Genomic DNA, 24,741 nt, shown 5'->3' on the forward strand with positions numbered 1-24,741 from the left:
CGGCTGATGCTGTACTGAGAACCCAACTGGCCACAATTGGGAAAAGTCAAGGCCTCCCTCCACTCACAGCCAGGTCTCAGTGATACAAGCCATGTCAGCCCCTTCATTCAGAATTAAACCGTGGATGACAGCTGTCTTCTGGGATACTGACCTGGCATTCAGCAACAGCACCCTCAGGGCTGATGGCCAGGTATTAAAGCTCCTAAAATGTTTAATTTTGTTTGCAATGTTATTAAAGCAAGAATCCAATAAAGGACTTTTAAAAAAATGTGAATAGGCAAACGTGAACTCTTTACTCACAGCAAAAAGCTACCACCTTTACTTATGGCGAGCAGTACCATGTAGCTGAGTGGCAGAATTTGGACCAGTGTTACGTCCTCATTCAAGAACATTCTCATTGAAGGCAATAGTATCTCTGCTGGAGTGTAGTTATCAGGATTTGGCCCAATGTGTTAAATGTTGGATCTCCTATGATATAATGTAAAATGGAAATAAAGGAAATAGCACTAATCTTCCTTCACTTACCTTAGTTTAACTGTGAACTGTATTAAGGTTTTAAGTACCATTGGTCTCTGGGGGTGGGTGGGCATGCAGGGCTGCCTTTCGATCACAAATGAACTAGTTTGAAAAGAAATAGCTTAATTAAAATCATGCATAAATATACCGATCTAGTCAAAGGGCTTTCATAGTACGGAGGGTGACTTTTTTTATGCATACTGAAGTGCCAGGTGTACATTCCAGTTCAACACCTCACATTCTATGTACTTCTTGCAAGTTACTCCCATAAGAAATGGACTAAGTGAAAATAGCAGAAGAACACATCATAGCATAGAGATATCATATTCTGCTAAAAGACACAGGAAAAAATCACCACTACAAATGAGACATGAAAACTGGCTGCAAAATTGGTTCCAATAAAATGTATAAAACATAAAATAGAACAGGACTTGAACAGAGTGAAAAAAAAGAACTAGATGGAGGTTAGGTCCATTAATAACTACTTCTTAGATAGGACGGGCAGGAACGGTGTCCCTAGCCTCTATTTGTCAGAGGCTGAAAACGGGTGACAGGAGAGAGATCATTTGATGATTGCCTGCTTTGTTCATTCCCTCTGGGGCACCTGGCATTGGTCACTGTGAAAAGACAGGATACTGGGCTTGATGGACCTTTAGTCTGATCCAGTATCGCCATTCTTACGTTTTTACATTATGTTCTTAACAGTCGTTTCACATTTCTGTCATATTTTAATGACAAATGGCCAAAATTTGCTCTCAGACAGGGCCAGTCCTAGATATCTATTACAAGGGCAATCACATGTGGTGCATCCACAGAACAGGCAAAACACAAGCAATGGAACAGTAACAAAATACCGTTTGCTTAAAAGGAAGAAGTTAAAGGGGATGGGTGAGTGTGGCATACATGGAGGCAAAGAAGAGGCATGGAAGAAACTATCATCTCTTAGACCCACACCAGACACTTTTCACAGAGTCACGTGGATGATTCCTATTGATATCAATAGGAGTCATTCATATTTATCCAAAGGCAGAACTTGACCATGAAACTTTTAAGGGCCTGACCTGCAAAATTCTTATTCCCAGGCTCCTATCACTATCTGTTAGAGTTATAGGTGCTCATCACTTTTAAATACCAAGCTCTTATGGACACATTCAGGCTTTTTTTTTTTTTTTTTTTTTTTTAACAATGATAAACTGTGTTGCTGCTGAGGTGTTTTAGATTCCTGCATCTTCAATGACACAAAATGTATAGTAACTGATGTACCTTCGGAAAAGATTGTACAGCAAGAAGTTGACTCTTTCCAGCAGGTGAGGCCTTTGAAGAAGAATAGGATCTCCATCATAAGTCAGCTTAGTCAACAGTTCATCTAATTTTTCCAGTTGTCTTCTCACTTGAAAAAGGCTCTCTGCCAGCAGTGTAAAACTATTACAGAACAAAGTTACATTCTCTCACATTAATTGCTTATTAGAACATAAAAGTTACTGAAGCTCTTTTAAAACAAAAATCATAGAATTAAAATCAATTGGCATTTACTAGCCTTATACAAGCTAACATCAGTCAGCTAAATTAATATATGTGACTCATTGGCCAGATTGTTCCTATAATATAATTTCAGAGCTGAGCCCTTTCCCAAAAGACCATATTGACAATGACTTGAGTGGCTGTGACTTGCTAGAAATATATCCACAACCACTACTACAGGACTATAATGCTAGAGCTCAGTAGTATCTTTGCAAAACATGGTAAGAGAAGAACATTTATATCTGAGAAAAGTGAGGAGATGACTGTGAAAATCCAGCCCAAGCACACTTGGCTATCAGTTTACTTTAATGGGTTTCATGCAGCTAAAATCCCTTATGAGACTTAGAAAAACAGTCTTCCTCCCCATAGCAGTGTAAAAAACTGAACAAGGATTTCAAGATTTGTCCTGTTACATTGTTGTCACAAATTCACATACAAAAAGATCAGGTAGAACTGGTTGAAAAAAATGTTTATTGAAAAAATATTTTGGTAACAAAAAAAGTGCTTTTTGGCCAAAATACACATTTTCGTTTTGCTGGACATTTTTTGATGAAAAACAAATATTTTCAGTTTTCAGCAGTGAAAAAATGGTTCTGTTTTTTATTGTTTCCCTCTCTATCATTCTTTCCATTTTCCCTACGGATTATCAAGTACAACTTTTTTCCATTGGGGGCAAAAGCTTCATGAGACATAAAAAACTGTTGGGAAAACACTGAAAGGAGCAACAAAGTTCTCTGGCTCTATTATAATGGTCACATTTAATTATGTTTACATTCCAGCATTGAATCTAGATATGAAAACCTCTTGAGACTTTTGTTAGTTTCAAATACAGGCTATTATATCTCATTAAACTCCTCTTTGTTGTAATGACCTACTGAGGTTTCAAATCTGGTGAAGTGATGCATTAAGTGAGTCAAATCATGAAGTCTTTACCTATTTCTTCCCCAGATAAAACTCCCACTGTCCTCAAGTGACGAGCTTAGTGATCTCAATGTGCCACTATAGTACGCACAGAGAAGTCAGACTTTATGAGATGAGAATGTTGTTTCTCTGTGGGGTTTTTGACTAGATCTGTACATTTATGTGTGGTTTTAATCAAGTTATTTATTTCTTTTTAGCCAAACTCCTTTGAGGAAGCATATATGATATATGGCAAGCTTGTCGCACACAGTTGTTTTGTTTAACCACCTGCAAGTGCTCAGTCTCTGAGTACAGCCTGTTGTTTGGTATTCATTCTCACAGCACATTATACCTATCAAAGCCCATTGCATTTCAGTTACTTATTTCCTTAACTGCTACCATATCAGCAGCAAGCATAATTAATTCATACATACAACAGCAGCTCTGATGGAACCCTGTCTTTTCATATGTGCTGGGCTACTGTGAAGCTGCAGACTTCCTGTGGTTTTCACTGGAAACTTAAAGTAAATGTAAATTTACCAGTTCTGGAGCTGATCAAGCCCATTATGTAGAGGACCTCCAATGCATGCAATTTGCTGGCGCCTTTTCCAGTCCAGAAGCTCTTCAAGTAACATGTTGTTCATTAAGACATCACTTTCATTTATTACTTGTGTCATTTTACTAAGGACTTCCTGCAAGGAACAGGACAAGTGTCACAAACTGATCACAGGGAACACCAACAATAGTTAGAAATGAAGCCAAATATAATGCTGGACAAAAATTTTAATTTCTTAGAGTTAGAAGAAGTCTGCAGTTCTTATGTGCAATAAAATGATTCACCTTGTTTTTAAGCATCCATCTTTGAAACACCATATTCAAATGACTTAAGGATTTAAATTTATAATGTTCTAAAACTTACAGATTAATTTTTATTTCTGAGAAAATGACCATAGTTGTATACTGCTACTGCTTGGGTTCAGATGATTGGATTCCCCATCCACTGTACTAAAAATGGTCCTGAATGTTAATTAATTCTTTTTACATAGAGATTTTTTTTCAAATTCTTTTTTTTAGGGAATTTATTATGGTATAACACCTCCAGGACCTTGACATGTAGAAGCACTGTTAAGGTCACAAACTCCATTCTGTGATTTTGGATTGTATCCCACATAGATTTTTCTTTAACAAAGAAAAGAATATATGGAAATATATCTAGGTTTTTAAGCTATTCCAATATGGACACTATAAAAACAGACTTAGAATGAGTGCCTTCTCCACTACCAAGGAAGAAGGCGAGGTCTTGATCACATTCATCAGTTTGAATTCAAATGCACTCAATAAAAAGATGTCTGGTTTTGTAGTTATGGGATTGCATTGATCTGGAGTGGCTTTCTTTTCTGTTTTTAAATGAAATAATTGCCAATAAAAGAGTTGACTGAAGTAAAGTTCATGTAATGTGATGATGACCCTTACCTGTACACTGAGCAGTTTTTACCCATATGCAGAATATACAATTGTGTAGGGAACCCAAAAATTTGGGGCCTCACTGGGTCTTAATGTTCACCCACCCACTTTTCCTATCCTTGTTCTGTAGGCTCTGCTTCCTCTAAAGAGAATCTAGTTAACTTAAAAGTGAAAAAGCCTGCCAGACCTATTAGCAGAATATCGAACCTGTGAAAGAGCCACTCAAGTGGTAATGAAGCTATTTAACAGGCATTTGCCTACCACAGGTATATACTGTCAGTTTCTGAATTTACTGTATTTAGTCTACAGGACCTTAGGTAAACATTAGTTTAAAAATATTTCATTAGTGTGTTGCTGACAATTATAAAATCGCATCTCTAAAACATCATCATCCCCTCCTGCTACCACAAGGGGCACCAGTTTAACAATACTATATAGGACCCCATCAATCCTAAGGACGACCCTGTTCATGCCCTCAGTTGTACTCTTTAGAATTGTCAGTTATTTAATGGCTGGTCAAAACCCCCATCACCTCTTGGTATTTGTAACACAAAATTATGTTTATCTGCTTTTTTTTTGTGGGAGAGCTTGTGCAAGTGCCTCCTGAAATGTGATTATTCAGTGTGGGAGCAGGGGGGAGAAAGCAAATGAACCACAAATGATAAAACATGTTACTAACCTTTCTTTTGTAGTCTAAGGTATTAAGCATTTCCTGCAACGTCACCATTTCCTGTTTCATCAGGACGCTGTTTTTGTCACCCTGTTCTACAGGGGGAAGAGAAGAAAAATCATCTTGTAACCTCAGTGTAAGTGTATGTGTTTATAATGGATGGGGGGGAAGCCCTAAACAGGTAATATCATGGCAGCTAGTAAAGAAACGTACTAATGTTTGTAATTAGAGTTTATATAATTTCAGTTGAATAGACTGATTCTAATATGAATTTAAGAATTATTATAGGAGCTGAGTATCTTGGGATTTTTTTCTTGTGTGGAACAGGAGAAATATAAGAAAGAAATGAGTAACAGAAATGATTAGATTCTTATATATCTGTGTATACTCTTATTTTATTATATAATTCTGGTTCAGATGGGATTTATGTATTTGTGGTGAGCCATTATAAAATTGTGCCCAGTGCCATCAATAATCATAGTAAAATTCTTTTGAAGCTAAACATGAGCCATGTGTTGGGTTGAGGAAATGTTTGTAGGTGGGGGATGCATGCAAGAACGTTTGGCATTTGGGAGGGAGATTTTACGGTGCTCATCACCATGAAAATTTTGGAAGTTGTGAGTACTGGTCACTAGGGCTACATTTACACTGCAGAGTTTTTGTACAAAAACAGCCATTTTTTATGCAAAAACTCGCAGAGCGCCCACACTACAAGCGCATTTTTGAGCAAGAAAATTTACAGTACAGGCAGTCCCTGGGTTACGTACAAGATAGGGACTGTAGGTTTGTTCTTAAGTTGAATCTGTATGTAAGTCGGAACCGGCGTCCAGATTCAGCCGCTGTTGAAACTGACCAGCAGCGGCTGAATCGGACACGCCTGGGGCAGAGCAGCTGGGGTGCTGCTGGGTTGGTCCCACAGCGCCGCTCCTCGGTGCTACTGGACCAACCCGGCAGCACCCCAGCTGCTCTGCCCCAGGTGTTCCCAAGTCAGCCGCTGCTGAAACTGACCAGGGGCTGACTACAGGAAGCCCGAGGCAGAGCTGCTCTGCCCCCGGCTTCCTGGAATCAGCCGCTGATCAGTTTCAACAGCAGCTGAATCTGGACGCCTGGGACAGAGCAGCTGGGGCGCTGCCAGGTAGGTCCCCGCAGCGCCGCACCTCGGCGCTGCGGGGACCAACCCGGAAGCACCCCAGCTGCTCTACCCCAGGCGTCGGCGAGAAAAGCCTGGTCTGCTGGGGGTGGGGGGGGGGGGGCGCACTAGCAGTCCCGCCGCCCGCGTCCTCCGTGTCGAGAAAAGCCGCTCCGCATCTCCCTGGTCTGCTGGGGGGAAGCGCCCCCCGTGCCGCCAGAGGGGGCGACAGTGTGGGAGGCACCCCGCACTAGCGGGCCCCCCACCCCCGGTTCGTAACTAGGGGTCCGACTTAAGTCGGACTGACATAACCCGGGGACTGCCTGTACATTGTAAGAAGAGAGGGCTTTTTGCACAAGAGTTATTCCTCTTTCTATTAGGAATAAACCTTTTTGCGCAAGAGCTCTTGCGTACAAAGGCGCATGTAGACGGACAATAGGAGTTTCTTGAAACCCCTATCGGAAAAAGCACAAGTGCTCTGATGGCCATTCTGTGAATGCCATCAGAGCCTTCTTTCGTGATAGCGTCCACGGCAGTGTGGACATTCTCTTGCGCAAGAGCACATCTCTTGCGCAAAAGCACGTGGCAGTGTGGAAGCATTCTTGCACAAGAACTTTTTGCGGAAGATCTCTTCTGCAAAAAGTTCTTGCACAAGAAACCTGCAGTGTAGATGTAGCCTCCATGTTTCATCTTGACAGGATCTTGTCTCCAACTGTACACTGGCTTCACTTCTTCCTATCCTGACCATTTCCTTTTCTCTCCATCTGCAACTACCTTCAATGAAAAACTTAATGCCATCTATTTCTATTCTGGGCACTAGCATATGTCTTCCACTGAAATTTGTGCTCTGACATACTAAGTCTCATATGACTGGCATGCTGAAGAAAGTAGGGCACATAGGGCCCCAGATTTCTCTGAATGTTCAAAGGGAGATCTCAGTGCAGACACAGCGTGGCACCAGTTTCATTTCTGAATGAGGGTCATGAAGAACTTGTTGAAGTGTGACAGGATGCAGACCCAAGCTGCTCAAGCCTGCATTTGGAATATTTACCAGATGGTTATCACCACTTTGGTCTAAAAGATCAGAAGTCCTAACTAGTGGTTAATATAATGCTATTCGAAAAGTGGTTTTCAAGCTTCTTTTCTTATGGCCCAGTTGAAGAAAATTGTTGATGCCTACAACCCGACATAATTTAACTACAGTGTTACTGAGGACAAGAGCTTTGGGGGTGTCAGGGCTGGGGCAGGAGGGGCTTACCTTGAGTGGTTCCCAATCAGTGGTGCAGCGGGGCTGCTAAGGCAGGCATCCTGTCTTTCCTGGCACTGCAGACCATGCTGCACCCCAGAAGCAGCCAGCAGCAGGTTCCTAGCCGATGGGAGTGCGGAGCTAGTGCTCAGGGCAGGGGGCAGTGCATGGAGCCCTGTGTGCTCTCTCGCCCCCATCCTCTCCCAGGAGCTGGAGCTGTTGCCAGCTGCTTCTGGGATGCAGCATAGTCTGCGGTGCCAGTACAGGCAGGTAGCTACCTTAGCACCCTCACTGATCACCTGATCCCCCTACAGCAATAAGACCTAGTGCCTGACATTCCACAACCCACTACCGGATCATGACTCATAGTTTGAAAATCACTGTTTAGAAAACTTCACTATGGGGGAAAACATGGGGTTGTACACATCCCACTCTATAAGAGGAAGGGCCATGTTAAACACGAAGAAATTGTTTTGAAGAAAATAATTCCCAAGACTTGATCACACTACTTCCTAGCTCATTTACAGAAAGTAACTGCCTCTAGACACTGAGGATATTATTACCTTTTTAACTCCAGAAGTGTGCATTGTGGCACATAGAGCAGTTTTATGTACACATCATGCATATAGCTCAAAGTATCAGCTTCTGTGCTTCTGTGAGCTTAGAAAGGAACACACAAAACATACCTGACACTGAAATCTAGCTCTATAATCCAACATATTTCTCACAGAATCTTGAAAGATGTATGAACAAGCTTACCTAGGCTCTGTATTGTTTTATATCTGAAGTCAAACTCCTCTTGCAAATCTTCTAAGTACTTAACATCTTGTTCTGTCATCTTTTATAAATTAAAAAAAAATCAGCATTGCACCACATCTGACGGTTTCTAATTTACATTATTTTATTTTTACCTAGTTTGTAGTTCAGTTCTTTCAATATTTACATGTCATTTGAGAATTTCAAAGGTTTGACAGAACTGCTTATATCCTAATCACTAATCCAGGGATGGGCAACAATTTTTGATGAGGGGACATGCCAAGATTTTGATAAGTGATCAAGGGCCACACTTTTCTATGGATGGGGTCTGGCTCTTGTGCATTTCAAAGACTGAAATGCAGCATTGAGCCCAGGGCCAGTGGGGAGTTCCCAGCTGACTTCAGGCTCCATGCAGGCACTTCTGCTTTGAAATGTACAAAAGCCCTGGCAGGAAATTCCGTCAACTATTCAATTAGTTGATCTAATTTTAACATCCCTATTTCACACACTGTTATCCTTATTGATACAATCAGCTCAATCTTGAATTCTGCTGTGGCCAAACTACCTTGATTCAGTTTTGCCTGCATACCAAGTACCTGTGTGTATCTGGCCATTAAACCAGTCTCCTCAAATAATCATTCAAATTCTTAGGTATTCACTGATTTGTTTGAAAGTAGAAATGATAAAAATTAGTTCAGACTGCTCATTCATAATATAAATCTAATTAAAAAACACATTTATGTAAACTATTGGAATAACTGTCATTTGACACTCAAGCAAGTCTAGGATGTTCTACCTCTCCTCCACCCACTTTTAAAAATGTTGTAGTCTGGTAGTGTAAATTGTCATTCTTTGAAGAATAGTTAATTACACTATGAAAATTATTAATTAAATATAAGCTTATGGATTGGAACACACAACTCCTCAAATTATGGCATGGGAAGTTTTTAATGTGGATCTTCAATAATTTACCTTTAAAACTATAAGCCCAAGAACAAATTTCAAAAACTAAACAAAACACTTCTACAATGTTGATGTGAACATGTTTGGAGATTATTACCACTGCAGGATAACTTCCCTTTTTTAACTGAGAGCTCTAATTTTTCATTTTTTATAATTTTTGTTTGGCCTATTTGGAGATTTAAAGTTATTCTCAACTATTATGAGATAAATAAGCTGCAACAAGGCTCCCTCTGCTCTGGGGCTGGGCTGGGTTAGGGTTACAACCCAATGGTGAGCCTGCTGCCTGCTTGCTCTGCCCACTAGATGCAGGCAGGAGGCGGCCTCAGCTGAGCAAGGACTGGAGTGGCTTGATGAACCTGCTCCTCTTTTCACCCACTGCAGTCACTGGATTTTTGGTGTCCAGACTTTCTGGTTGAAAAGTGGACACTAAGCAACTCTGAAATAAATGTTTAGAGGATTATAAAAATCCAGTCTCCAAATCGAGATGTGTAGACAGACAGCCACATCTGTTACTATTTTTTTCTATTTTGGGGACTAACTTTGGAAATGTTAATACAAGGTATGCAGTTGTATGCACAGTTGGCTATTTTCCATGCACAACTCAAGCATACTTTATAAAATTGTAGCTCCTAACCATTATTCTTATTTACTCTTTCCTTTTCAATGAAATTCACCCTCACCACAAAAAGCCCCAGCAACAGATTCTATGCAGCAGTTTGCAATATTGGATCAGCATTATGGGCAGGCTGCTGGGCCTTAGCCACCAGCTGCTTCTCCTCTATGACTATCTGGAACCTAAATACCTAGGGCTACGTCTAGACCACAAGCCTCTTTCAAAAGAGGCTTTTTCGAAAGATACTTTCGAAAAAGCCTCTTTCAATAAAGAGCATCTAGACTACAACCAGTACTTTTGAAAAAGCAAGCCGCTTTTTCGAAAGAGAGCACCCAGGCACTCTGAATACTCGCTTTTGAAAAAGCACAGTTTGTATTACATAGCCCCTTTTTTCAAAAGAGTATTTTCAAAAAAAGGCGTTCTTCCTCGTAAAACAAGGTTTTCCGTGGTCGAAAAAACTGCTGCGTTCTTTCAATTTACTTTTGAAAGAACGCAGCAGCAGTCTAGATGAAGGGTATGTTTTTTCGAAAAAAGAAGACTTCTTTCAAAAAAACCCTGTAGTCTAGGCACACCGTAGGTACTGATCCAGTGCCCTGTTCCCTAGATTAGACATCCAAATTCTCCCCATTTTTTCCCCCTTTGTTCTTTTATAAAGAATAACAAAGACAAACCTCAGGCCAAACTTCTTCTTGAGCAAAGTAGTTTCTAATATTATCCCAGCTGCACCTTACTTTTTCTGTCCTTAGTTCCCCCTACTATAGCGAGAGACTTCTGGGATGAAGTGCTAAACCCCAAATTAATCGTATGTGTGACTGAATCTGCAGCAATAAACTTGTGTCTGTGCAGAGTCCTAGAACCTGACACACCATCCCAGACTGTAACAGACACAACTTACCTGGGCACTATTCTTAATGGCTGACACTTTGTGCTCCACATTTCTTTGTCTTTCTGAAACTACAGAATTCTGCAATTGTTTTTCCAGTGGTCCCTAGAACAAAATTAAATATGTAGTGTATAGGCCATCTATGTCTGATATCTTAAACAGCATTCCTATTTTGTGATACATAGAGCATTCCATACAAACAACTCCACTACCACATCTAGCACATAGTATCGGATTTAGGGCTAGATCTTCAGCTGGTATAAATCACTGTAGTTCCACAGACAAATAAACAGTACTGACCAGATCTTGAGATCAGAACGGATAGTTTTGCAAACATTTTAAAATATAATAAATGTTTAAAAAACAGGAAAATCCAAAATTAAAATATATTGTAGGAAGATAGTTATATTGCTGAAAAAATATTTTCAATATCCCAGTAAGTGCGTACATTCTATGCACAAGTTATTAACTTAACAGAACTTACACGAATCTGTCTGAATTTTTCCTTCAATTTTTCACAAAATGTATATTGTATAGCTTTGGATTGTCTTGTGCATTTAAAAAAACATATTAACATTTTAAATACGTTTATAGAGGAGATAATGTGATGGGACTGCCTACAATGGCATGCAGCCCACTGGCAACTGCCAACAGCAAAAGTCCTTAAGTGTGGGAGACAGGACATTCGCTGGGGAAGGCTCTCGGTTTTACTACAGAGAATTCTTTCCCAGGTGTCTATATGGTAGGTCTTATACTCAGGGTCTAACTGACTGCCATATTTGAGGACAGGAAGGAATTTTCCCCTGGGCCAGATTGGCCAAAGCTCTAGTATTTTTCTTTTCTTTTTGCTTTCTTCTATAGCAAGGGTGGGCAATAATTTTTTGCTGGGGGCCACTTCAGAAATTTTTGAAGTGGCCCTGGGCCGCACCAGAGGGGGCATGGCCTCAAGCGGAAGGGGCAGGGCCAGGATACTTCCCTGCTTCCCCACCCACAGACCATGATTGGTCTGGGGGTGAGGGAGCGCGTAAAGTCTTTGTCCCCCTCCCCCCCCCCGAGGTTCCCCCTGGGCGCCCACGCCCCTGGTGGTGGGAGGAGAATTCATGCGTTCCCCCTTCAATCAGGGCTTGGGGGCAGGGGAGTGTGTGAAATCTCCTTCCCTGCCAGGAGCGAGTGGCGCTTTTAAGCAGAGCGGAGGAAGTTTTGCACACTCCTTCCGCCCCCAGGCCAATCAGGGCTTGGAGGTGGAGAGCACATGAAGTCTCCTCCCTCCCTGCCAGGAGCACGTGGCACTTCTAAGCGCCGCACGCTCCTGGTAGGGTGGAGGAAACTTTGTGCGCTTCCCCCTGCCCCCAGGTCCTAACTGGCCTGGGGGCGAGCGAGGGGCAGGGCCTTTGTGGGTCAGATCAACCCACTTGGTGGGTCGGATCTGGCCTGCGGAGGTCCCTTTGCCCACCCCTACCCTACAGCATGGGGCAAGGGTCACTTGCAGGTTTAAACTAGGGTAAATGGTGAATTCTCTGTAACTTGAAGCCTTTCAAACAAGGGTGGGCAATAACATGGGCTGGATCCAGTGTGTCAGGTTTAGTTCCTGGCTGGCCACCACCACTATATTTACTGGCACAGCCATAGGTACTGCTGATTGCAGCTCCTGTTGGCCACAGTTTGTTGTTCCCAGCCATGGGTGGCAGATGAAGGCCAAGGTGGGGAAGGCAAGCCCGAGGCCTACCCCTTCCACTCCAGGCCCGACCCTAGAGTCAAGCCCCTCCCCCCCCCCGCCCAGTCCTTCCTGGCCACCTCCAGGACTGGGGCTGCCATTCTGCAGCCCCAAGCCCAATCCTCCCCAGCAGCCAGGGAGCCAGGCTGCTGTGACACTGCCCCAGCCCTCCCCTGCAACTGAGGAGCCGAGCTGCTGCAATGCGGCCCCAGTCCTCTCTAGAAGCAGTGGAAGCCAGACTGCTGTGCCGCGACCCCACAGACTTCCTCGGTGGCTGGAGGGTGTAGGCAACTTTGGAAAGTCCATGCCTTCCCTTGCCTATATTACTGGCCCATATTCCCAGCCAATGGGAGCACCAGGAAGTGGTGCAGACCAGGACACCACTTCCCGCAGCTCCCATTGGCTAGGAATGGTGATCCATGACTGATGGGAGCTGTGAGCGCAGTTACCTGCAGCTGTGCAGGTGAATATAGCATTGTGGGCCCACCAGAAGCTGACCCTGGCAAACTGGATCTGGCCAACAGGCCAATATTTGCCCTCCCTTGCTTAAAACCATGATTTGAGGACTTCAGTAACTCAGCTAAAGATTAGAGATCTACTTCAGGAGTGGGTGAGGCTTTGTAGCTTGAAATATGCAGAAGGCCAGACTAGATGATCATCGGGGTCCCTTCCAGCCTTAAAGTTTACGTACATTAGCATGACAAATATTACATAATAAATACAACAATGACACTTGTTTTATGCAGCACGAGTTAAAAACTGCTCCATGCTTCAGAAATAACATCTTCTGTCACAAGACATTTCTATAGTTTCCTGCAGTGACCAGTAACATACTGAAGCCACTTAAATTAATATGAAAGGTCAGGTTCTGCAAAAGCTAACTTGCACTTGCTGTTTACATGATTTGGAGACAGAGGGCCAGATCTTGCTCTCCAATCTGGTCCTCAGTACATGTGATCAACAGGACCATATTAGTTCAATAAAATGTAATATGTTACCTGTACAGGCATGCTGGCTGCAGCTAGTATTCTTCTCTCTTCTCTTAAGCAGTTTGAAATGATAACTGCTATGTGCATAGGATTACCATGATATTTTCCCTGCAAACATAAATACATTGTAATGCTAAAATTAAAAGAAATACCAGATTTTCCCTTTGTAAATAATACAAATCTTTATTTTATTATCTACTAACTGTGGCCTTCTATAGGTTTAGGAGATTTCACTAATATTTCCCACTACTGACAACACTGGTTCAGCTATGAACTGGTGTTAACCACAATGGGAGCCCTTATGTAGATGGCCTGCCTGTTAGTGACACTATTTTCAGCATTGTGTCCTTTAGACTTGTTCTGAGCTGGATCAGAGGACAGGGCTGACTTCCACTGATACTAGTGCTGATTCAGCTGACAAGCTGTTAACGGTGGTTTGGGATTTTCGAGAATATGTGTAGTTTCGACTAAGCTGACTTAAAGCACCTGCACAACTTCTTAAAAGACATGTACTGGATACATTCATATGATATTATTATTTATTCACATCACAGTAGCACCTAAAGGACCCATTCAGAGTCCCATTGTACTAAGTATACACAAGGCACAAATACACAAAGCACGACACAGTCCCTGCTCTGAAGAACTTACATTCTTACAACAGACAAGTCACACAAGTAAGTTTAATGAGGTGGGAGCAAAAGGGGTGGGAGGACAAGGATTACAGTAAAAATCAAAAGGCATCCTAAGTAACTTATTTGTATGTCCAGATAATATGGAGGCTTCTACAGTAGTAGGGGATTTTTCCCCTCTTAAAAACAAATTGTGATTGCATTGCTCACAATAATCTCATAACATATATTACTGAATGTAGATTTGTGCTGCAATGCAGCATCAATTATTGCCATTATTGTAAATATATTACTATAAAGATTATTAAATTATAGCTGTGCGTTATGTAAAACAATGGAACAATTTGACCTTCAAATTAAAACGTATCTAATTTGAGATGGCATTCTTGTCAGCAAATTTTTGATGCACTTTTTATCTGGGTTTCCATTTTCAATCCAGCACATAGCATGCATTTTAGTAAGCAAACTGTATACCACATATCAGCATAGTAACTATGTAAGCAGAAAAGTCCCAGTATATAATAGACGTAACTCTTTTCTCATTTTAGCCAACCTTTATGAACAATTTTCCTTCCAGTGATACATAGAACAAGCAGCTTTTCTCCCAAGACAAGGAGTCCAATTTTCCTCTCATTTACACTAATGTAAACCAGAGGCAGAATCACTATATTTAATGGACTTGAGCTAGTTTAGAACGGTTGTGAGATGAGAATAAGGCCAAAGTGGACCAAATATTATTAAAGATTTTGCTTTCTTTGGAAAACTGGAAAGCTAGTTTTCCTAAAGCAGGGCCTTTTGCAGTCATGTTTTTTGTGCTTTTGTCTTTCTTCTGCCATATTTGTTTACTCTGTGTTTTTCATACTTGTATTATAATGTGTTCAGCACCATTTCTCACACTTTTCCTGAATCAAATACTTAAGTCTCTTTTGCAGTATTTTCCCTTCGCCATCTAATTAAGTTTTCACACTCATTCTGCTTTGTTTCAATTACATATTTTTCTTATTCTTGTTTCTTTTGGTGGGGGAGGGGGGTCTGGCACAATAAGCTTCACATTTCTTAAAACATTTCATGATTTCTTAACCCAGCTGTTCCACTGTTTGACAACAGGGTCAGGATGGGTGTGTGATGGAAGAGTGCATAGACTCATCATGTCTGTTCATATAAATGTGATTGCACAATTGAATTCTTAGGAGTAGCACTAAATGCAAATATATATATAGAAAGAAAGAAAGAAAAGTCCCTTAGTATTTTTGAACGAGTTGTGGATAACTGAAAAGTGTTTTTACTGCATGTGCTGTCTGCAGTTGCAAGGCAGCAGAGTATAACAGAAAGATTGACCTTCAAGAGAAATACAAATAATTTTAATCACTGTGACTGGCTGTTTGATATTACACATTGTGCTGCCCCTAGTGTTGTGTTGCCAGACAGAAACTGAAAGGCACAGGACTTTTGCAGTCAACAGAACAAGGAGTGAAAGGTCACCTATCCTTTGCAGAGAAGCTTTGGCTGTTGTTACACCAGGCAAGTCTCCACTCAAGCACTACACTGGCGCTGCTGCACTGTTGTACAGGGTTGCCAGATGGCTTCAACAAAAATACTGGACACACTTGACATTACATCACAATCTACATTACATCTTATTTAGAAAATACTGGACATTTATATTTTCTCAATTTGTTTCCCAAACAGAAAACTCCAATACTGGACTGTCCTGTTCAAAACCAAACACCTGGCAACCCTAGGCTATGTCTAGACTGTAAGCCTCTTTTGAAAGAGGCTTTTTCTAAAGATACTTTCGAAAAAGCCTCTTTCAATAAAGAGCATCTAGATTACAACTAGTATTTTCGAGAAAGCAAGCCGCTTTTTCCAAGAGAGCACCCAGGCAGTCTGGATGCTCTCTTTTGAAAAAGCAGTTTGCATTACATAGCGCCTTTTTTCAAAAGAGCACTTTCGAAAAAAAGGTGTTCTTCCTGGTAAAACGAGGTTTTCCGTGATCGAAAAAAACTACCGCGTTCTTTCAATTTACTTTTGAAAGAACGCGGCTGCAGTCTAGATGCAGGGTAAGTTTTTTCGAAAAAAAGGCCACTTTAAAAAAAAAAATACCCTGTTGTCTAAGCATACCCCTACTGCTGTAGTGTGTCTAGTGAAGATGCACTATGCAGATGGGAGGGCACTCTCCCATAAGCATAATTACTCCATCCCACAAGAGACAGAAGTTATGTCAGTGGGAGACTGTTTCTGGCCGACACAGCACTAGTGTGAACAGGGCTTAGGTTGATGTAATTCATGATGCTCTGGGAGTGTCTTTTTCACACTTGTGAGTGGTGTAAGTTACATTGAAGTGGTAGTGTAGGCCAGTCTTGAGTGTTGAAACAAGGCTTCAGAATTAACCAGCTGAATGTTAAGTAATGTACCTGCTAAAAGAGGTAAAATAAACTTCCCATAGCTGTGCCTCATGCTGTATCTCCTAATGTCCCTTTGGAGTGTTGCTGAAAAGAATGTGACAAGTTCAAAGAGCTGTACTTACCCTCAGAAGCGAATAAAGGGCAAGAGCAAGATTGTGATTTTAAGCACTAGCTTCAGCAAGCTGGTCGTGAAGAACCAGCACCATTCCAGGAGGCACTGCACCTCAGTCACCCTTCTAAAGCACAGCTCCCTTCCTGCCTCCTCCTTGCTGTGGGATGTGATAGTGCACACGTTTAAATGGTAAACCGATCAGCTTGGGCTCATCAGTTAACCTTCATGGTTACACACAAACTCCCCTTCGCCTCCCTCTCCCCCAGTACTGCTGCCTCTGATAAAGCAGCATGGGAGGGAGCAGGCAGGAGCTGGTGCTCGCAGAGAGCCAGCTTTTAAGCAGGCTCCCTGCAAACACCGGTTTCCAGGGAGCCACTTGCCCTCCAGCAGTTACGTTTACCAAAAAAACCAAAAACTAATTTTAACATCCCCAGTGAAGATATAGGGAAAGTGGGTGGGGAAGGTTGTTGTTGGTAATTTACAGCTCTTTCTTGCATCAGCACAGTTGTGTTGGCCAGTGTGTTACAGTAGCAGAGCCAAAGTTCTGCCCATTCCTCAACCCTCCCTGCCCTCTTCCCACCCATTCGCTCTGTAGGAATTAAGGAGAGTTATCAGGGGCACAGTTCCCTGTTAGCTGAGCAGTTGGGTAGCCACCCAAGAGAGATTCCAACACCGCCTTGCTGATTAGCAGTGTGCTCACAGCATCCCACAGCTGCCAGCATGTGTTTTTATTCATGGTGCACATCTGTCAATGTCTTGGTGCACATAAAATTTATTCTACATGTGGATGGAAAGAGTGAACACTGGGCACACGTGCTGCTTATCACAGCTCAGGTAGATACAAGGGTACAGATATGGTATAAGGAGGATTCTTACTTCCTTGTATGGGCATGTTGTCAATCTAGCCCTCAGTAATTTCTGAATGAAACTGTGCTGCCACCTTCCATTTACACAAAAGAAGATAAGGGGAATGTGGGACTTCATGTGATCAGGCCTGGGATTTGAGGATATTCTTGTGGAGGAATGAAGCCTCATACTGTTTGACTGGAGTAGTACTTCATGAGGCAAGGGATAAAGATTCAGGGAAATATTGTTCTCATCTGGTGAAAATTAGCACCACTCCCAGTGAACTCAATGGCTAATTTATACCATCTGAGGAACCAGCCCTGAAGATTAATCAGTAAATGCTTGTTGATCGCTTAGCTAGTTCTTTATAATTCTTATCGTATTTCTGCTGATATTCTTAATATATTTCTGCTGATAGCCCCAGCTCCTATGCCTGAGTGCTCTGTGTTGGAGAAGGCTGGCTAGAAGGAGTCTTTGCTGCAATCATGATATCTTCACTGGCACTCTGCAGGTGCACAGCCTGAAGAGTGGCTAGTCTGAATTAATCACCCAGCAACAGCATCCCAACAGCCTACAACAAAATCTTAGGCTACGTCTACATTGGCATGATCTTGCGCAAATACTCTTTAACGCAAGAGTTCTTGCATTAAAGTATTTGCGCAAGAGAGTGTCTGCACTGGCACGTGCCTTTGTGCAAGAGATGTGCTTTTGCGCAAGAGATGTGCTTTTGGCAAGCATCTGTGCCAAAGTAGATGCTCTCTTGTGCAAGAAAGCTCCAATGGCCATTTTAACCATCGGGCTTTCTTGCGCAAGAAATTCATGTTGCCTCTCTACACTAGCCTCTTGAGCAAGAACAGTTGCGCAAGAGGGCTTATTCCTGAGCGGGAGCATCATAGTTCTTGCGCAAGAAGCACTGATTTCACACATGAGAATGTCAGTGTTCTTGCGCAAGAACTCCCCGCCAGTGTAGACAGGAAGCATGTTTTTGCGCAAAAGCGGCTGCTTTGGCGCAAGATTGCACCAATGTAGACACAGCCTTAGCGTTTAGGCAGCATATTTAATATACCACAGACTTAATCCTGCAGTCAGATAGTCATGGGCAGACAATGCCCATAAAGAGCCTGAAGATGTAAGGATCTGCCCACACAGATTGCAGAAGAGGATCATAACATAGTGACAGACCTTTCTCAGAGACCTCTCTTTCAATGTAGGTTGAGCCTCTGAGTCCATTTTAAGCCTTAGTTTGGGGGAACGGGGATAAGGTCAGAGGGTCTGCATCCAGCTGGCTGAGGAATGGCCATTCAAAGAACCAAAAAGAGGGCAAAAATGGACTCCCTCAAACTCTGTAGTTTTTTTTTTTTAACCACTGCCCTCGTGAAAGAGAAAGGATTCAAGAAAAAGCTGTTTAACAAAGTCAACAAAAATGAAATTCTGTGTTGGAGTCAGGAAATGTATTTACATAGAAAAGGCGTTTCAAAAGAAACTCTTGTCAGTGGGATGATTTAAAATCCCCACCATACGAACACCAGGTAATGGGGACTTTCCCAGCATTTCTACAGATAGCAGTTGTACACAAAGCTTTTTTCCCCCCTCTTATTTCCACAATGAAAAAAATTAATGACTGAGCTGTTTAAGACATAACAGTGATTAAGGGGGAACTAACTCCCTTTCCTCTCAGGCCTACAAAGCTCAACTTTTGTGTGCAAGGAACTACACACTGGCTGGTGGTGGGTAGAGATTTCTCTGTGTTATATCACCCACTCCCCTTGTCTTTGCTCTCCAGAATAACATATTTAAAGGCTTAACATTTAATGCCCCAATTCATTTTATACAGCTCTCAATGATTATTGTCCTGGGTGCTGAAAATGTATGCAGATTACCACCCAGTTTTCTTCAATTATCAGTTTAAGTTCCCCCATAAAAATTCTCACCTTGATCCAGTTTTGCCCTTAATTGACCAATGTAATTGAAGACAGAATTTGGCTAAGTATGAATTTTGCTATTGAGTGAGAAGCAGAAAATGACCTCCGAAAAAGAGGCACCAAAAAAGACAGTGGTGGGTAGGATATGGAAAAACTTAATGAGCTTGAAGTCAGGGAATGTAATACAATTGTAGGGTATGATATAATGTACCATAGCATGCTGCAGCTAGCCAGCAAAGGAGAATACAGATCCCACAATTAGGCCACATTGTATTGGTTTAAGTTTATATACATATTTAATAAATATGTTACAGCAATTATCTACTGTGAAAAGTTTTAAACCCAGACAATGGGAAATCTTTGCTTTCTTTAATTATTTCTCATAACCTGATTTCAAGGCTCTGAGTTTTCCTTGTAAGTGTTGATGGGCTTATTAATATCTAACATAGGCTAAAGGAAAGCCAACAGAGAAGAGCAGTAGAAAGAGTTGGATGAAATTTCATCTGAAAGTTTTATTTTTAACTTTTAAATTTACTAAATTTGTCTTTTGTCAAAAATATTTTTCTGCTCTTTTCCTTTGTTTTGTACATATACAAACATTTCCTTTCTTAACATAAAAATATTTGCATAGTGAGCTACAATAAATAAATAATTAATATTTGGACAGTTTTTTCTTCTCAGTAACTACCAGGACACTGTTAAATGAAGCAAACAGTTAGTGGAAAATGCTTGCATTCTGAACAGGTGAAAACATTCTCTGAATGCTGATGATATTTACTAAGAAAAAACCCATACATTTCCTACAGAGGATATAGATTCTACAATCCATATAAGACAACAGATGAGATACAAGTACCTTAATAGATCATGAAGAAAAAGAGAAACGGATCATTTCTAAAAGAGTTAACTCATAATAACTTTTAGGGATAGATATTTTTGGCCAAGTTTTCAAACAGCTTGTAGAATTATGTCCAATATTAATAAATATAAAATCTTGCATGTGCAGATGCAGAAAGGCATTTGTGCAGGCTAAATGGGGACTACATATTTAACTGGTTTTAGGCTGTAAGTATTATTTGGTGACTAGAAATTCTTTTCTATGTGCAAATGAGGGATTTTGCTCAGATATACCCAGAAGTCTCCTCCCTCTACCCCCCAGTCTCTTGCCTTCTTAGTTTCCTGCCCAGACCCCTAATCATAGAGCTCCGCTATCTTCCCAGTCAAACTGCAGTCAGACTGCAAATGATGAGATTAAACAACCATATTTACTAGAGGCAGCCTCATTACAAGATATAAATACTGCAGGGAAACTTTGTCACATTGTCATGGACTAATGGGTGATGCCCATTAGTGGCCTGTAGAGTCCCTGGAGGGAACCGCCTGCAGTGCAACAGCCTCTTCTTGGGGAGTCCACTCCAATGTGACAGTCCCTTCTTGGGGAGTATCTTCTCTCTTAGGGGTGAGGCCTTCAGCCTCCTGGAACCACACCTTTCTGAGCCTTCAGCACACCTGTCTCTGCCATGGACTCCCTCACTATGCTGTCTTCCAGGCTATTCTTTTTTTAAGGCAGGAAAAAACCCTGTTTAAAAAAATATAGAAAAAACTCCAGACTTTCTTTATGTATCATAAAGAAGAACTAAAAGCATAACCCACCCTTCTTTTCCTTTGAATTCTTTTCTATTCTACCTTTAAAAGGACACTGAACTCTTCAGAAAGGCAGGCTTTTTTCCCAATACTGTCTGTCTCTGCTTATCCATCCACTGAGTATGGATGATAATACTGACCTGTACCTCTCCCCTCATTTGATGGTTCTTTGTTTTGAAAGTGCTTGAGAATTCTCAAAAGGCAACTTTTCAAGTTTAGAGTATTATTATTTAAGGGATATTCCGACAGCCAATATGTTTCTGTTTTATCTAGGTCAAGAAGGAAGTACCTGTGTCAGTATCTATTTTCTGTACTTATCTTAGATTTATCTTTTTAGATTCCCCTCCCCCCATCCTCAGGATGCTTTAAAGAAGAGATCTCAAAGTCAACCTCCTTCTTTAAGGCAATTCTCATGACATGGGGAAGTCCTAGAACGTACATATACAATTCTGTATTTCCCCTCTTTATTTCAGCATACTGTAAACTGTGTAATTTCCAGGACCTCTTTAAATTCCTTAGGATACCAGTACTAAAAACTTTTATAAATTTTGTGGGCAGATATACAGCAGAGCTTAATTAGCGCAGGACAAGTCAACCATCTCCTACAGATGGTGTAGGAGGAAGGAAACTCAGAAAATGTAATACAATAAAATGTGCTACTAAGCATTCCCACACAGGGGAAGAGATCAGGGCCTACTGGAGTTTGCAGCAGATGAACTTTTCTTTCCACTCAAATCCTGAGATTTTAGGGAAGGGATCGCTTAATCACACACACATGACTGCTGCTCTACTGATTTCCACACAATCTCCTTTCCCTCTGACAGCAAGGAAGGAGCAGGAGTCATGCTGCTATTGGCTGAATCCTCTCTCTCCCCAGCACTAACTTGGCTGCTTAAAGGCAGCTGTAGAGGGAATCCAGAAGACATTTCAAACTATACTAAGACCTAGCCAAATTTTTGCACTGATATCCAGCAGGTGTGCACTGGACAATGTGTGAGCATGCGTGATCCCCTTCCACCAGGTTCTGAAGAGATGAGAGAAATGATCATGTCAAGGCAGCACTTCTCCCTTCTGAGCAAGCAGGCTGTGATTCATTCACAGATAAGTTATTCTAATCCTAGGTTTTCTTGTCACCTGACTACATATCTGTGCTGCTGTGGGAGATGAGAGCCCAGTCAGTCTCTATGAGGATGGGGCATAGTCCAAAAGGAAAATCCACAATCTTCTTGTGATAGGGGTGAGATGGTGGCAAAGGAAGAGGACTGTGTGGTTTATTTTTCTACCATAGTCGCTCTAAACTAGAGCATTAGTAACAGTTAACTAAAAAGACCTGGGGCTGGCAAATGAACAGGACCCTGGTTTGGCAGTGAAGCCCCCAGGCAGTAGCGAGCTAGTGGCCGGGACCCTGGGCACAAAAGTTGTGCAGCACTCCCCACACCGTGCTTCCTGTGCTTATGTTCCTAAAGAACAGAAACAGATGTCTAAGGCTCCTGTTTGCTGAAATTTTACCCATTCATTAGCTGCCAGGTCAGCCCAGGTGCTGTGCTACGCTTCTGTGCCTGAAGGCAGTCTGCTTTTCCATCTAAGCAATATGTGAGTCCTTTAGTGACAATCACTGTCTAGACAACCAAGCTTTCCAGGTGTGTTTCCAACATGATGGGATATATCTCAAAACACACTACTGAGAATTAATTTTTAAGGATGCAGCCATCATATTAATCCTCCTGCCTGCTTCTAGCCAAAAGGATTGTATCTTGGGCCAGTCCCAGCACATGTGAGCCAGTGTGGTTCTGGGGCACGCACATCACCAGAGGCAATCTGTTTTGGCAAGGCCCATGCATTGTCACCTATTCAGGGGTCAGTGTGAATGAAACATAATTTTGTGTTGGGTCAGCCTTAATTGTAGATCAACAGTAGAGTTTTTAACGTTTTGCAAGGTGCTTACCCCTTGGCTAGGGTTCAAAGATACATACAAATCTTTGTTCCATCAGGAGGATGAAACAGGATGAGGCAGCCTCTGTCCATGGCAAGCCAGGGCACCTCACAGGCAGGGGTTGCTTTAACCAGGACACCAGACCAACCTCTGCCTGTGGAGCACCATGGCCTCTGGCAGGGGGGCTGCAGGCAGGAGCTCTCTGGCCAGGCTTCTGCCCTGTAATCGGTTAAACAATCTGTTTAATCGGTTAGCCAAGTCAATGGTATTTTACATCCCTACTTCAAACAGTACAAATCTTCGTCCTAGGCCTGGTGAAGACAATCTAAATTAGGGACGGTCTTTGGGACCTGGAAATACTTACAGGATACATCTGGTTGGGAAAAATTATGGTGTGGATTTTTTCTTAAAAAGAGAATTGTTCTAATTCAGACAAGATTGTAAGAGTGGATGCTGTGAGTTATTAGAGTTTAAATGCATATATAGATGGGAGAAAGAAACTTATAATCTGTTCTCAGTCCTGATCTACTGGGGCCTGATTGGGAATTAATCAAAGGATTCTAAAAAGTCACACAAGAGCTTTCAAATTCTTTTACCCCTTTCCCACCTTGCCCCCTTTCTTCCTTTCCTTTCCCTCCCTTTACCTTTTTGTTCTTCTGCCTTTCTTTTCATTCTTCCTTATTGGGAGGGTGTTCAATAAAATATAAATACATAAAATTTCCCACCAGAGCTAATGCACTCATGGCAGGCTGGTTAGCTCAGTTGATGGGTTTGTGCCTTGTATAGGCCAAGATTTGTAGTGGGGAATTCTAGCAGTTAAAGTAGAATATCTATTGGGGCAGATTGTTAGTAATGAAAATAACAGTTAACTAGCCTAATAGATCAGAACACCTTAAATATACATTTCTTATTGTTTGCTATTTACCCATTCAGATTTAATGTAGGCCAAATTCTGGTACAGGGAATTAACACAGAAAAAGGACGATGTCAGGCCCAAGGGAGACTAGGTAATGAGATATAAATATTGTCCTTCCTAATGTTTCTTTGGACTTAATTCGCATTACAGAGGAAAGAGCTCAAACTGGTATTAATTCACATAGCTAGTGTCACTGTCAGGATAGAGTTACAATGATGGGGAAGTTTTCGCACATGATTCTGACATGGCATCTGCTTTGTGGATAAAAAGTAGAATTCAGTCTGCTGGGTGTTTCATCTGGCATTGTTCAGGAGCACTCAATCTATGTGAAAAGATTAAAAACACAATTCTGCTCTTGCAGATCAAAAGAAAAAAACTACTGAACATAAGATAGACTATAGAAAAGGAGTGAGATTTCAAGTGAGATAATGTGGCACTGAAGTGGGCATTAAAAGACAACACTCTCTCCTGTTTTGAGTGTGTCTATATTCGTTCCATTCTTACCCTGCTATAATCTTTTAACAGGAAATTGCAGCTCACACTTCAATGGCTACTGTTTCCATCTTCTGCGGCAGCTTCTCAGTACAGTCTTTATTAGAAATATTTGTTAAATGCCAATTGGAATAGCCTATTTCACATCATATGTTTTTATCACTTTCTTTTGTTGCTGTGAAACAAAACAACTTTAAGAAATATCTGTCACGCTTTTTTTTTCCTTACTGGAGATGTGACTTTCATAAGCATGTTGAAATAAAAAAATTACTTTCATATACAGATATTGTAATTGTTGGAGGAATGGTGTTTATTTACTGGCAGGGACTGGTATTGTGTCATATGCATGAAATACTGATATAACATCAGTGGCAAATTGTCAAATTTCTACTGTAGTGCATGTAAAGCAGTGATTATTATTTATTACTTGTATTACAAAAGCAGCTAGGAAGGTCAATTTGATCAAAGGTACTAA

General features: G+C 41.5%; 1 protein-coding gene across 3 annotated transcripts in view; it reads right to left on the minus strand.

The window, feature by feature from the left end:
* STAT4 (signal transducer and activator of transcription 4) overlaps window positions 1-24,741 on the minus strand; it is a 90,156-nt gene that overhangs the window by 36,793 nt on the left and 28,622 nt on the right. For all 3 annotated transcript variants that reach the window (XM_006117890.4, XM_075934199.1, XM_075934200.1), the window contains exons 4-10: window positions 13,374-13,472; window positions 10,674-10,766; window positions 8,206-8,284; window positions 5,081-5,166; window positions 3,478-3,629; window positions 1,780-1,938; window positions 526-618 (exon numbers count right to left, since the gene is read on the minus strand). In XM_006117890.4, the coding sequence (XP_006117952.1) occupies window positions 526-618; window positions 1,780-1,938; window positions 3,478-3,629; window positions 5,081-5,166; window positions 8,206-8,284; window positions 10,674-10,766; window positions 13,374-13,472 (761 nt within the window). The remainder of the gene's footprint in view (window positions 1-525; window positions 619-1,779; window positions 1,939-3,477; window positions 3,630-5,080; window positions 5,167-8,205; window positions 8,285-10,673; window positions 10,767-13,373; window positions 13,473-24,741) is intronic.

The sequence above is a fragment of the Pelodiscus sinensis genome, chromosome 7 (genome assembly GCF_049634645.1).
Source record: "Pelodiscus sinensis isolate JC-2024 chromosome 7, ASM4963464v1, whole genome shotgun sequence".
NCBI classification, from domain to species: Eukaryota; Metazoa; Chordata; order Testudines; family Trionychidae; genus Pelodiscus; species Pelodiscus sinensis.